Genomic DNA, 14880 nt, shown 5'->3' with positions numbered 1-14880 from the left:
CGTTTGCTTTTAATTTATATGCTTATAAATTGAATAAATTTATAAATTGATATGCTTACAAAAGTGATAAATCTACCGTTTTGCAGTGTAAAACAGACTTTTTCGAGTGTGTTAACGGAAGAAAGGGCCTTTATTGTGGACAAGTTATTTCTAACCCGTACAAAAATATGGCTACGAATAACAAGGGAAATGTGAAAACATCAAAGGTGATGACATTAGCGAATAAAATTGAGTTATTAGACAAAATTTCTAATGGTGAAAGTGTCTCCTCAGTGGCAAAACATTATAAAATCAATGAGTCAACGGTACGATCAATCAAGAAATCGGAAGAAAAAATCCACCGTAGTGTCCGTGAAAACACGCTAATTGCTTCAAAAATTTGCTCTGTAACTCGTGATGTTAAATTAGAAAAAATGGAAAAAGCTTTAAATCTGTGGATAGAAGACCGAACTCAAAATAAAATTCCGTTAAATTCACTCATCATTCGTGAAAAGGCAAAACTCCTTTATCAACACTTTAGCGAAACTGGTGATAGTACTGGCGGGATAAGTTTTTTAGCTAGCAAAGACGCTGGTTTGAAAGATTTATTTGAAATTTCTAATAAATATTACATTTAATATTAAATTGTTTCTTATTTTCATTTCGATGCCATATGCTTGCATTTCACTATGTACTGTCAATGTACATAGTCGTATTATGAAGGTACATATAATACATACATAGATAAAATTTTAGACTAGTTTTTCTTATATATTTCATACTTTGGAACGGAACCCCCTTATTACTATGGGAGCCATAACTCAGTATTCGCAGCATTTCTCAGGAACGTAACCCCTGCGAATAGCGGGGGTTTACTGTATATTGAAGATAACATGGAAATCAATTGCAATGCATAGCTAATAATTTGGTGAGCCCCAGTGGCACAACCTTGGTAAATGGACGAACGAATGACACTAACAATGGGTGACCCACCCCACAGCATGCAGGTTGAAACGAGACACGCGTAGAAGGTGTGCGACAAAAGTTTTATTTTTCCGCACATGAAAATCAAAAGGCCTAACCCACAGGAGGGTTGTTATTGTTGTTGTTATTTGGTTTTTAGGAGCATTAGCAACTAAGGCCATATTGCTCCGGGATATGCGGTGGTCATTCCCTGACCTTTCCGCATCCTCCGTATTTGGTGGTGACGGGCTCGAACCCCGGTCTAATCAAGAAGCGTGTGCGATGCACTGCCCCACAGGAGGGCCGCACAAAATTGTTCCATGGGCCACATGCGGCCCCCGGGCCATAGTTTGGACGGCCCCGATCCAATCAAATTGGTCAGACAAGTTTTCTCCTTAACAAACCCATGCTGTGCCTGAAGTATAAATGAGCTTTGTCTAGATGATCCTTCATTACTTCTTTTACCAGTGATCCCGTTATTTTTCCTGGACCAGAAGTTAAACTAACAGTTCTGAAATTACTCGTGTTGCCCTTTATTCCCTCCCCTTTGTGAACTGGGGATACAATCGACATTTCCAGTCAGCAAAGACCCCGCCTAAATCCAAAGACGCTCTCATAATTATGGCTAAGGGTTTGCTTACTTCCTTCGTTGCTTCCCCTAATATAACTGGACAGATCCCATCCATCCATTCTTATGTTCATTCTACGGAAAGACCAACCACTCTTCCTGATGTAGTGTACTTATTCAAAATTAACTGATATGAAAATATCACCTTGTTTACATATTTCGTCTACATATTTTTTCTGATGCTTTCGATTAAATACAAATTATTTACATATTGTAACTTTTTTTATATTTTAAAAATATTATTTAAATATACACTGCACAATGATTGAAATTAGGTTTAAACAAAAAAAAAAAAAAAAAAAAAAGTTTTTCTAAATGCTCACAGAAATTGCGCTAATTCTTCTTGGCTGTGTGCAGATGATTCTACAGAGAGATCCTCTTCCTGATGTAATGTAATCATCCAAAATAAACTGAGGTATCTAAACAAAATACAGTAGTTAGACAGCCTGAACATAAAATATCATCTTAAGATTTAATTTTTTAAGGTTTAAAAATTAACATATTGAATCTCAATTGGAATTTGACTATTAAATTCAGATTGTACATTGGAAATATATATTTTGTTTGTTGAGTCAAATATTGTCAGTTTTCCTCTAATGTCAATATTTTGATGGCAATTGAAGGTTTCATGTTTTCACACATTTACGTGTATCACATATAAGAAGAGCCTTCAGAATTGGCTGATGAATCTGATGAACAGAATAACTGGGATTACACCTCAGAATCCTGTTCAAGTAGAGTGCCATATTATCGAAATGAACATTTTTAACTGTTGCAGAATCATTATTGCTTTGATTAGGTCACATTCCAAAAGAGCAATAACTTTTCATTGACAGAAAGTTCACATAAAAGTTTGAAAGCCTGTGCTGCTTCACAAAGGGTGCATAACCACTGCAAAACAGTCTACCATGTGAACAGTATCAAAAGCTTTTCTGAAATCCAAGTACAGTCAGTCCTCATATAATACGTGTTTACACTACACGAATTCGATCATACACGATTTATAAATAGGGGAACGATATCGTATATAACATGAACCGAATTCGCTTATGCACGATTCGCCTTTGTGTTTTCAAGAAATGGCAGTCGAATGCGGAATCACCCCAACTGAAAGCAACATGATAGGAATGAAGAGAAAATTCTGAAAATGTATTTATGTTTTTTATATCAGTGAAGGGGAAACACATTTTGCCATAATAACATAAAAACCCACACAATTCCAGCTATCGGTATTAATGCAAATGCAATTAGATCGAGTTTACTATCAGTTTATAACAGATTCCACCAGCATGAACGCAACTGGAAATTGTTTTTATTGTTTTATGGTAGTAACCCTAAGAAATGTGCTTTAGTAAAATGTGAGCTAGTGAGGTGTTGATAGTGTGTCTCTGCCTTTACGGTGTTGTTTATTCATTTGCTACATGCGCACAGCTTTGTTTATGTGTATCAAGCGTGCCTCCTCATTTTGTAATTGTGCTTTATTCCATAAAAATGAGTAAAATACTTAAAAGGTGTGAAAAGGAAGCATCCTGGTGTAGACACTACGGATTCAGAGAGAAAAATAAAAGCAATATAGATATACAGATGTGGACTGGGTCAAAAATTCTTATCTGGGAAAATCTGTAGCGGCCTCATACTAGCGTTTATGGCCAAAATCACACCAGCCTCCATCATCTTCTGGCATCCGGTCCACAGGGGTTTCCTCCAATAAGGCTTATAGCCAGTCCGCCTCTGTCGATAGAGAAAGAAAATATGAAATTGTGTAACATTTTGAGCGAAATGTAACATTGCACATCCTACAGGCCTAAATGAGGCAACTCCAAGAATTAGAAAGAATGCAGAGAAAATAAAAACAACTTTCATAGCAGGAACAACTCAAAGTGTAACAAAATCCATTACATCAAGACACAAAGAATTGGAAGAGATGGAATGGCTGTCATCTGTTTGGATAGAAGATCAAACAAAGAACAAGTTTGCTTACAAAAGCATTAGCAATATTTTATTACATAATAGTCGTAATAAAATACTTACGTATTTTATATAATCGTAATAAAATACTTATGTATTTTATTACAATTATTTATCGTTTGGTAATGTTTTGGTTACAAATGTGTGTTCAATCTTGGGTGATCGGCTCCTAACCCTATTTTTCCCATAGGGCTGTTATTTATATTGCACAAGGGTTTCTAAGAACACAACTATCGTGCTATATGAGGACTGACTATATGATATCAAAACTATTTTTGACATTCAGTTCCTTTGTGACCACATCATAGTATCCGATCAAATTGGTGAGACAAGACCTCCCTTTAACAAACCCATGCTCTGTCTTAACTATTACTGCAGTCTTGTCTAGATGATCCTGCAATGCTTCTTTTAACCAGTGACTCCATTATTTTCCCCGGAATACAAGTTAAACTAACATGTCTATAGTTACTTTGTCACCTTTTGAACCCCCCTTTGTGAATTGGTGATACATTTGCACACCTCCAGTGCATGGGGACTTCCCCTGAGTCCAAGAAAGCTCTCATAATTATGGCTAAGGGTTTGCTTACTTCCTTTGCTGCCTCCTTTAATATAACTGGATAGATCCAGTCCACCCCAGGTAACTTCCTTACATTTAACTTCAACAATTTCTCCTAAACTCTGTGGTCAGTTATTACAAAATCACTTACCTCCCTGTTAGAGTTTGATAAACTTCTGGCATTTCCCTCATTGAATAATTCCTCATGTGTAAATGTAGATGCAAAATACTCATTCAGTTTATCAACTACCTAAGCATGATCATCAACAGTCAATCCATCTATGTTGAATAGTCCAATCTGATTCATCCCTTTCCTTCTAGAGTTTACATAAGTAAAGAACTCTTTGCTGATTTTCTTTGCATCCTTTGCCAATGATTTCTCGTAATCTGCCTTCACCTGCCTAACCTTCTTTGTGACTTGATTACAGACAAGCTTATATCTGCCATAGGCTTCAGTGTCACCTGATAATTTATATTCATCCCATACATTTTTCTTCTCTGCCATCCATTTTAGCCTGAACCTTGAACAGTATTTCTTAGTTGGAGTGAAAAGCCCAGTAGCCTCCAAAGTTAAGTCCCTGAAGACTTCCCATTTAGAATTCGACGCTGGTAACATCATTAGTTGATCCCACTATACAGAATTTAAAAACTGTCTGAGACCTCTGTAGTCACCTCGTACAAATTGGAGAGGTATGGCATTAAGGGTAAGTTGCTACAATGGATAAAGGGATGGTTGAGTGGGAGATGACAGAGAGTGGCAATCAATGGACACTGCTCTTTGTGCACAAATGTTATTAGTGGAATTCCCCAGGATTTTGTGCTGAGCCTATTGTTGTTTTGTGTATTCATCAATGATATTGATGAAGGTATATCAGGATTAATGTCCAAGTTTTCAGATGATACAAAGGTTGGCAGGGTTGTTAATGACAGTAAAAACAGTATGCTACACCAACTGGATCTAGATAAGTTGGACAAATGGGCTGAGAAGTGGCAACTGTTTGTTTGTTTGTTATTTGGTTTTTAGGAGCATTAGCAACTAAGGCCATATTGCTCCAGGGATATGCGGTGGTCACCCTGACCTTTCCGCATCCTCCATATTTGGTGGTCACGAGCTTGAACCCCGGTCTAATCAAGAAGCGTGTGCTACGCACTGCTGCTCCTGCCCACCTGGCTACGGAGGCGCCAGAAAAAGTGGCAACTGAAGTTTAACATTGACAAATGCAAAGTACCGCATATGGGTAGCAATAACCCAAGAGAAATGTACCAACTGTGTGGTACTACAATCAGGAAAGTGGAAAAGACATGGGGGGGGGATAACTGTGCAGTCAGATATGAAGCTCGCTGAGTAGTGCAGACTGGCTGCCAGGGCAGGTCATGGAGTCTTGTCAATGATATATAGGAATTTTGCTAGCAGGGACAGGGAGGTGATTATTCCGTTGTATAAGGCAGTGGTTAGGTCACACCTACAGTACTGTGTACAGGTCTGGAGGCCTCATTTTAAGAAGGATGTAGAGTTGCTAGAACAAGTACAAAGAAGGGCAACAAGATTGGTGCTAATGCTAATGCTAAGATTGGTGAGGGGAACAAAGGGGGTGCTCTTACCAAGAAAGTCTTAAGTTCTGCAAACTGAAGTGCCCAGAGAGTAGCACCTGTGAGATGATCTGATTGAGGTGTATAAGGCCTTGAATGGCTTGAGCAAGCTGAATGCTGATGGGATTCTTCCTCTTGCTCAGATTAGAACCTGAGAGGGTATAGATTCAAATTCAGGTAAGACAGTTGTAGAACAGATGTGTGTAAATTTGCCTTTAGCTAGCAGGTGATTGATTGGTGGAACAGACTTCCATCTTTTGTTGTGGAAGTTGATAGCCTAAGTAAATTTAAGGCTGAGCTGGACGGGCATATGGAATGAATGAAGGGGTGAAATGGGAGGTTTTTTCCCCCTTTGGCTGATACTGCATAAGCTTGCTTTCTTGCATCGTATGCCTCTACTAATGCTAATGCAACACTGCTTTAAAACGTTTTGTGCACTCAGTTTACAATAAAGAAGACTAAAGAAATGTGAAGCATCTGTTAGAGAAGATCATGTATGATCAGTATTAATGGGATGCTGGGGTTCGTTCTGAGTTTGCAAGATGGTTTCACTAAGTTCCCCCCTGCTTTCTCTGCCTTTGAAACAAGTAAGACAGTAGACCAGACTAAAGGACAAAAGAATGGTCTGCCAGAACTGGGTTAAGGACGCACGCACGCATGCACATAATGTAGTAAATGCCTGGAATTTGTTTGATCTTGTAATGAATGGCTTGCTTCGTAATGTTAAAAGTGAAAATTACAAAGAACTAATTGAGAAGTACAAGAACTAGTTGACAACTGGAATGCAGAATGTCAATTCAAGCTCAAATACCTGCACTCTCACCTGGGTTATTTTCAAATCAAATCTGTACAATATTAGAGGAGAGAATGGGGGAAATTCCACCAATGCCATACAGTCAATGGAGGAGAGGAAATAAGGAAGGTGGGATGGGCAACTATATCTGGTTCTTGGTCCAGGATGATCACACCGACCACAATACACAAATATGTTCAAATGTACAATTTTAGGAAAAAATTTCTGATTAACCTGAGGAGCAGCATTTGCACTTTAATTTGTGATTTTTTTTTAGCTTGTTCTTTACATGTAACAAAGGTTAAGTAATTAACCTTTGTTACATGTAAAGAATTAATGATGTTTAAATTAGAATTACTGACTCAGTAATTCTAATTTAAACATCATTAATATGGCAACATTTCTGAACATTTTTGAGAATCTGTCATTAGAACACCTCAAAACTGAAGTACATAAAAATAATACTAGTTACAGATTATTAACTTATATTATTTATAATTCATCAATGTACAATTAGTTAAAATATTCTTCAACTTCAAGGTACATCATTCTTGCCAGATGGCAGAATTCCAAAGGTGAATTCAGAAATGTTACCAGATTAGTTTTGCTCTTAGAAATATTCAGTCAGGAATTTGTAATTTATTTCTATAAAAATTCTAATAAGTTTTCACACAGAAAAATGCATTTTATTTACTTATTAAAATAAGCATAATGAAGTAGTAAGATAAATAAAAAATTTATCTAGTTTTCCCAATTAAACTTGCAGGACATTTTAAAAGTTTATTTATAGAAAATTTGTAGATTTTTTTTTTTAATTTGTAGAAAAACTGGAGTTACATGCAAGTTGTTGCAATTGCTGTTTTGTTGTTGCAAGTGAGTTTCTCCATTAATATAAGATGACTTTACCTCCATTGGGTTTCTTCCTTTGGGAACACTTAAAATCTATTGTTTATAAATTAAGATCACATGACATGCAACCACATGTAAGGAGATTGCACGTTTGAGCACATACACAAAAATTTCACAGTCCATTGTGAACCTGGCAGCAGAAAATCCTGCTTGCCCTTAAACTCATATATATACAGCAACAATGAATATGCAAAATTCTTCTGGCTATCTTGAGAATAAACAAAAATGTATTTATTTTTATGTGAAGATCCTAGGGTGGATCAATGGACAGCTGAAGAACAGGAAACAGTGAGTAATTATAAATGATTGTTCTTAAAGGTTAAAAAGGTTTAAGTTCTCGGGCTTGCTTTTTTCCTGATATTGTTAAATGACATTAATGACTGAAAGTATTCAGAACATGCTGTCAAAATTTGCAAATGATATGAATAACAGTAGTCACACTATACTTCTTTGAAATGAACCAAACTTACTACATGAATGGTCAGTGAAATGGCAATTAAAGTTTAATTGCCATTTCTATCACATGTAAGGTATGGCACCTAGGAAATAATAACCCAAAGTTAACCTACAGAATGGGGATGGACAGTTAAAGAATCATTTTAAAAAAGTCCATACAAAATACATGAAGTTCTATATACCAATATTTCTCAACCTGTGGGCTGCAGCCTATAAATATGACTTATAAAATAATGGTCACATATTTGTTTTTACAGTATATGGGTCAGATCACATTATAAAAAGTTGAGAAATGTTGTACCATGTAATGTAGACAATGGGTCAAGAATGTGCATTGTCTTGCCAAAAATTTACCAGACCAGACCTTTGCACTTAGAGAAAGGAGAGTAATAATACCACCATATGCTGAAAGGGCACTGAAAAAGAAACATGCACCTAATATCAAGTTTAGCTACTGTGGGCTCACAGAAGCTTTTACATATTGTGGCATGGATGTTATCGGGTGTGTGTGTGAACACATGTGGAGATGTGATTTGCCATGCTATTTGTATAATGTCCCATAATCATTCCACAGTGGAAGATGGCAGATGTACTTGTCTGAGAGCTCATTTTACCTCATCCCACAGAAATGAAGATCCAGTCAAGAAAATGAGTGGGTTCACAGATAGGAAGATTCAGTCTGTTCCTGTTTGCATCTAGCCTGGTGGTACAAGTGGCCACCATTGGGATAATTTTCATAATTAGTTCCATATAACTAAATAATCTTGCGCATATATAAAAAGCCTTTGATATATCAGAAAAACATTCAGCAGATCAGAACAGTGCTGCCACTAACCTGTACTATCCATGGCACGCATGTGGAATCCATTGCCTCTGATAGTTACCACTCCACACATACCATTCCAGCAGCAAGGTACCAAAAGGAAACATGATTTATTTGACTACCGTGCCTTCTCCCCAATTATCTGTTGTCCAACTTCACTGTGTGAAATACCTCACACACTTACGTGCTCCTCATAGGTCTATGTCTCTCATCTACTATGTGAGACATAGACCTATGACAACATCTCCTGCAAACAGGAGGAGATTTTGAGCAGGCTGCCTGCTCTGATACCTTATCTAATGGAAAACATGTCAAATAATTTTACTGAAAAGTGCTCTGGGCTGTCTCACGTTGTGCTTTGCAGTCGGTTTTGGCACCATGACCATTCTCTTGGTCCACAGTTGAACCACTGCAGTCAATTCTCAAACTGTTCATCCATAACCAGTTTTTAACCACAGGTTTCTTGCACCTTATCAGCCATTTCCAGTAGCACAACAGTAGGCTTGGAATATTCTACTACATAAGCTATCCCTAAGGTGTCAACACTAACAATTGTGCCTCGGTGAAAGTTCGTATCACCACTAATTTCATTAATAAATAAACTAACTTTTAATTTATAAAAATCAAAATCTCTGTACAAGGTGGCAATTTAGTTTATTCAAAGGCTGCTGGAAGGCTAGTCATCACCCTGGTTACAGCTATAGCTGAAGAGACATTCAGCTACAGCTGTAAGAATTTCTCCAGTATGATATAAGGAAGACTACTGTGCAAATTGGAGCAGTATGGCATTAATGGCAAGTTGCTACAATGGATAAAAAGATGGCAGAGTGGGAGAAGACAGAGTGGTAATCAATGGTCACTGCTCTTCATGGACCTATGTTATTAGTGAAGTCCCACTGGGTTCGGTGTTGGGCCCCATTGTTGTTTTGTATATTTATCAATGATATTGATGAAGGTATATATCAGGCTTAATGTTGAAGTTTGCAGATGACACAAAGGTTGGCAGGGTTGTTAATGACAGTAATGATAGTATGCTACTGCAACAGGATCTAAAAAAGTTGGGCAGATGGGCTGAGAAGTGGCAACTGAAGTTTCACATTGACAAATGCAAAGTACTGATAAGATAGCAGTAACCCCAGAGTAACGCATTAGCTGTGTGTTTCATTCTCCACTCAGGATAGTGGAGAATGAAAGAGACTTGGGGATAATTGTGCAGTAAGATATGAAGTTTTTTGAGCTATGCAAACAGGCTGCCAGAGCAGCTCATGGGATCTTGTCAATGATATACAGGAATTTTGCTAGCAGGGATAAGGAGATGATTGTCCCCCTTGTACAGGCCACACCCTGAGTACTGCATACAGGTCTGGAAGCCTCATTTTAGAAAGGATGTAGAGTTGCTAGAATGAGTACAGAGAGAGAAGGGCAACAAGATTGTTGAGGAGAGAAAAGGGGTGCGCTTACCAAGAAAGGCTTAAGTTCTGCAAATTGCAGTGTCTGTAGACTAGACACCTGCAAGGTGATTTGATTGAGGTATATAAGGCCTTGAATGGTTTGAGCAGGCTCAATGCTGGCAGGATCCTTCCTCTTGCTCAGATTACAAAACTGAGGGGGCATAAACTCAAATTGAGGAAAGGCAATTGTAGTATAGATGTGCAAAAATTTGCCCTTTAGCCAGCGGGTAGCTGATTGCTGGAACAAACTTCCATCTGGTGTTGTGGAAGTTGATAGTTTAAATAAATTCAAGGAAGAACTGGACAAACTTTTGGAATGAACGGATATGGGTGAAATGGGAAGTTTTTTTTTTTGGCTGACATGGCATAAGCTTGCTTTCTTGCATCATATGCCTCTACTAATGCTAATGTTAATTTCAAAATTGGTCTCTTCAAATGAGTAACAAGTGGCAAACTCACTATACTGTTATAGAGGACTTGGTATAACCAATGATACAGAGAGTCCAAATGGTCTTCTAACAGTTATAGTATACACTCAGTTACCACTGAATTATGACCAGTTACCTAATACTGTGTTGGGCCACTGTTTGCACGGATAACAGCCACTATTTGCCTAGGCACTGACTTACTACTGGACACACATCATCAGTGTCAGATCTGATGATGGTTATGTGTCCATATGCCTCACTTCCTGTTCCAAAACATCCCACAGGTGTGCAATTGGATCGAGGTTGGGAAAATTTGGAGGCCAATCAATATGGGTAATATCTTTACTGAGTTCCCTGAACCACTCATGCACAGTATGGGCCTGATGACATAGTGCATTGTCATCTTGGAAGATCCCTTTTTTGTCTGGTAAAAAATGCAACATAGCAGGGTGCACATGGTCTCCTAAGAGCTGATGGTAGACCTCACCAGTGAAACATTGATCCCTACACAGCAAGGATTAGTTTTTGCCAGCAAAGCATGCACTATATTAAGCAACACCACCAGCTGCTTGGATAGTGAGCACCATGCACATTGGGTCTATGGACTTGCATTGCTTGTGCCACACACATGAAGGCGCCTGTCAGCACATTGCACCCGGGAATTTGGACTCATTTCCAGTCCTCCAGTGTCCAACCAGTGTGCTGCTGACACCACAGCATTCACTACCTACAAAGATTAGCAAAGAGCAGATAATAATGTCTCTTGAGTCATCAGCTGTGGAACCCCACACATCTGAATGTGCAAAGCACCATCATTTGGGATATTGTTCTTTCGTTCTCCATATTGTATTGCGATGTCAACAGTCGCAAAGTCATCTGCCACGGAACGCATACATTGTGCTGCACCCTTTGCTCTCCACAAACATCCACCTTGCATAATTCCTTACAGTTCTGTCAGTGGGAAGTGGTTGACCTGTTCAACACCATTCTTTGTACACCCTAACCACAGTGGGCTGTGAGCAACTGACATGACATGTCGTTTCCAATATGGAAGCACCCGACACACAAGATCCCACAATCATGTCCTTTTGAAACTCCATGATACCATTACTAGGTCCCATAACTGCTATTTTATCACTTTGACTTTTACAATGTCAACTGTCACAGAGCAACCTGCCACTGAATGCATAAATTGTGCTGCAGCCTTTGCTCTTCACAAACAACCACCTTGCATAATTCTTTACAGTTCTGTCAGTGGGAAGGGGTTGACCTGTTCAACACCATTCTTTGTACGCCCTAACCACAGTGGGCTGTGAGCAACTAACATGACATGCCATTTCTGATATGGAAGCACCTGATACTCAAGATATGCAAATTACCACCACTTTAGCCTACATAACATTATGCATGGTGTTTTTCTGAATAAATTTGCAGAGGTTTTTTTTTTTTTTTTTTTTACTATGAAGAATTCAGAAGACATGAAGCACAAATCTTAAATCTAAAAACAACTGAGTAAGGAAAATAAATGCAATTTATAATTTTATCCAATCAATACAAATTGCAAAAAAACTTATCTTTGGCAATCTTCACCTATAGCCACTGGTACTCCACAAGGAGTCTCATCCTAGATGGTTATAACAGATTGCTTTAATAAGTATTCTAATAAAGAAAACTTGAAACTAATATTTTTAAAAGCCCTTTTGCCATAAAATTCTCTGGTAATAAGAACAATAACGTGCAACCATTACACTTCTTTCCAAAGGACTGGTACTTCTTTAACCACAACCCATCCAGCCTCCCCTCTAAATGGAAGGGTTTTTTGGCTAATTTTAGTGCCTCAGTATACCCACTCCTCCAACATATCTGTAGAAGTCTATGTTCACAGTGTTAATTTGCATGTTTATGGAATGAATCCCCTAAATGGAAAAACCTTTATACAACTTCTCTAATCTGAAATAGCCAAACCTCAGACTTTGGTGTAACTGCTGCAAAACAACAAAAGCTCTAGTTGTTTCACGTACAGTTGCGACACGGTGCATTAAACAGTAAAATAAGTTGGGTTTAGAATACAGCATACTGTAGTAAGAAATACTAACAAAAAGAATTTGATTTCTTTTCATATTAGCAGCTTAAATAACAGTTTATATTTAAAACTACAATCTATTATCCTATCATAAATCATTCAATTATTATGATAAAAAATATTCAGATATTAAAATCAGTCTGCACCTACTTGGGTTGTTTTTCCACACCCAGTTTCTCCACTGATAACTGTCACCTGACTGCTGTTTATCTCTTCTAATATTTTCTACGGTTAAAAGAGTAAATGCAGTTGACTAGGCTACATATAAAATTCAAATCTAACACAGGAAAAAAGTTAAAAAGAGTTTTATCACAGAATTAATAATAAATTGAGAAATAACTACAGAAAATATTTAAACATACAGACTACTTTAGCATATAGTAAGTTGGAATTTGTGGTGGCAGTGTGTAGCACACATACATTTGGTATACCGAGGTATTTCTTGTTGCAGAGTATCAAAATCACAAATTTTTTTGCATAGTATTTATTTATCACTTATTTATATTATTATTAGCCATATGGTGCAAGGAAGCCTGAGGCTTATGCTGCACCAACCAAAAAAAAATTTGAGTACCCTGAGAGAGAGAGAGAGAGAGAGAGAAGAAAAAAGGGAACAATGATGATATCCAGCTCAGGACCCTGGGTGTGCCAAGCACATACTCACCAGATGTGAGCCCCTGGGGTTAATATGTCTTCATTGTCAATTTTTTAAGCTTCCACTCAAAAAAATTCATTTCTAGAATGCCATTAACAAGAAAAATACTCTCTAAATTTACAAAACAAACACACAATTTTCCAGTGCTATCCTGGCATTAGTGAATTATATTTTTGGCTTTATTGACAAAAAACTTCAGTCAATACATATTTTATCAAAGAATACATTAATCGAGTTTACTTAGATTATTATAATATTTTTTTTTGTAATAAAAGAAAATAAAACACTAATATTTAGGAAAGATCTGGTTGTGTAAAGTGAACATTAACAGCCATTTAATCATTTATTTTGCTAATTTAAAGCATAAGAAAACATTTCATTTTTTCCCTAAATCTCTGGAAATCTTTGGTCCTTGAGGCTATCGCAGACATTCTCTCAGGTATACCAAGCTGTGCTCACCACCAGGGAGTATAAAACGCTGATATTCAGGCACACCCAAAGCCAAGTGGACCTAATTTCGGCAAAATCCAGTCAGTCTGTGGCAGCCAAATCCTCTGCTTACACTTTCATGGTGGTGGTGGTGGGACTGATAGTAGCCCTGGTTATAACCCTCATGTATAAGTCTTGAAATATGGGTCCTAGTGTAGTAGATGCCAGCACCTAGGTGCAAAGCAATGTAAGCAGGAGATAAGGAGTGGTGTCCAAAAAACATGGACGAATGCTGCCCTATGTGTTATCAGGCAATACTAGGTGGTAGATGACACACATCAACCAGTTTAATACCACCACTTTGGAGAGTTGAAGTGGTTGAACCTATGTTTAGTCTTCAGAGCACAGCTCTGGCAATCCCCACTCCCCCTCCTATCTCTTCCATCATGCAGTACGACTGATGTCTTTTCAGGTTAAAATGGACATCATGTCGAGATCCAGTCTACCTTACATTTCAAAGATATAGCTCTAAAACAGTGTTCACAGGTAGCCACTAGTTAGTCATCCACACATATTGGATGACACAGCCTGAACATATTGGGAACTCTCTAGGAAGCTTCCGAATCAGCCAGAATATATATAATGTTGCTGCCTCTACTCTGCCAAATAGTGGTGATTGGAGGAAGTCAGAGTAGTGTATATGGGGGGGTTAGCATTGGTTGAGGCATCGATGCAAGAAAGCAAGCTTATGCAGCATACGCCAAAAAAAAAAAAAAAAAAACCTCCCATTTCACCATTCCATTCACTCTAAATGCCCGTCTGGCTCAGCCTTGAATTTATTTAAGCTATCAACTTAACTTCCATAACAAGAAATGGAAGTTGTTCCAGAAATCAACTACCTGCTGGCTAAAGACAAATTTACACACATCTATTCTATAACTGTCTTTCCTCAATTTGAATATATGCCCCCTCAGGTTCATAATCTGAGCATGAGGAAGAATCCCATCAGCATTGAGCTTGCTCAACCCATTCAAGGCCTTATACAAAATCAGATCACCTCTCAGATGGCTAGTCTCCAAGTGCTGCAATTTGCAGAATTTAAGCCATTCTTGGTAGGAACACCCCTTTGTTTCCCTCACCAATCTGGTTGCCCTTCTTTGTACTCGTTC

At 37.9% G+C, this 14880-nt stretch overlaps 1 protein-coding gene across 1 annotated transcript in view; it reads right to left on the bottom strand.

The window, feature by feature from the left end:
* LOC150085304 (ATP-dependent DNA/RNA helicase DHX36-like) overlaps positions 1 to 14880 on the bottom strand; it is a 225358-nt gene that overhangs the window by 85222 nt on the left and 125256 nt on the right. Inside the window, exons 4-5 of the mRNA XM_090374521.1 lie at positions 12778 to 12852; positions 1894 to 1989 (exon numbers count right to left, since the gene is read on the bottom strand). Coding sequence (XP_090230647.1) covers positions 1894 to 1989; positions 12778 to 12852 — 171 coding nt within the window. The remainder of the gene's footprint in view (positions 1 to 1893; positions 1990 to 12777; positions 12853 to 14880) is intronic.

The sequence above is a fragment of the Mastigoproctus giganteus genome, chromosome 5 (assembly GCF_048544385.1).
Source record: "Mastigoproctus giganteus isolate SK-2022 chromosome 5, ASM4854438v1, whole genome shotgun sequence".
NCBI lineage: Eukaryota > Metazoa > Arthropoda > Arachnida > Uropygi > Thelyphonidae > Mastigoproctus > Mastigoproctus giganteus.
The sequence above is the reverse complement of the archived record's forward strand: the minus strand, read 5'-3'. Positions and strand labels throughout refer to the sequence as shown.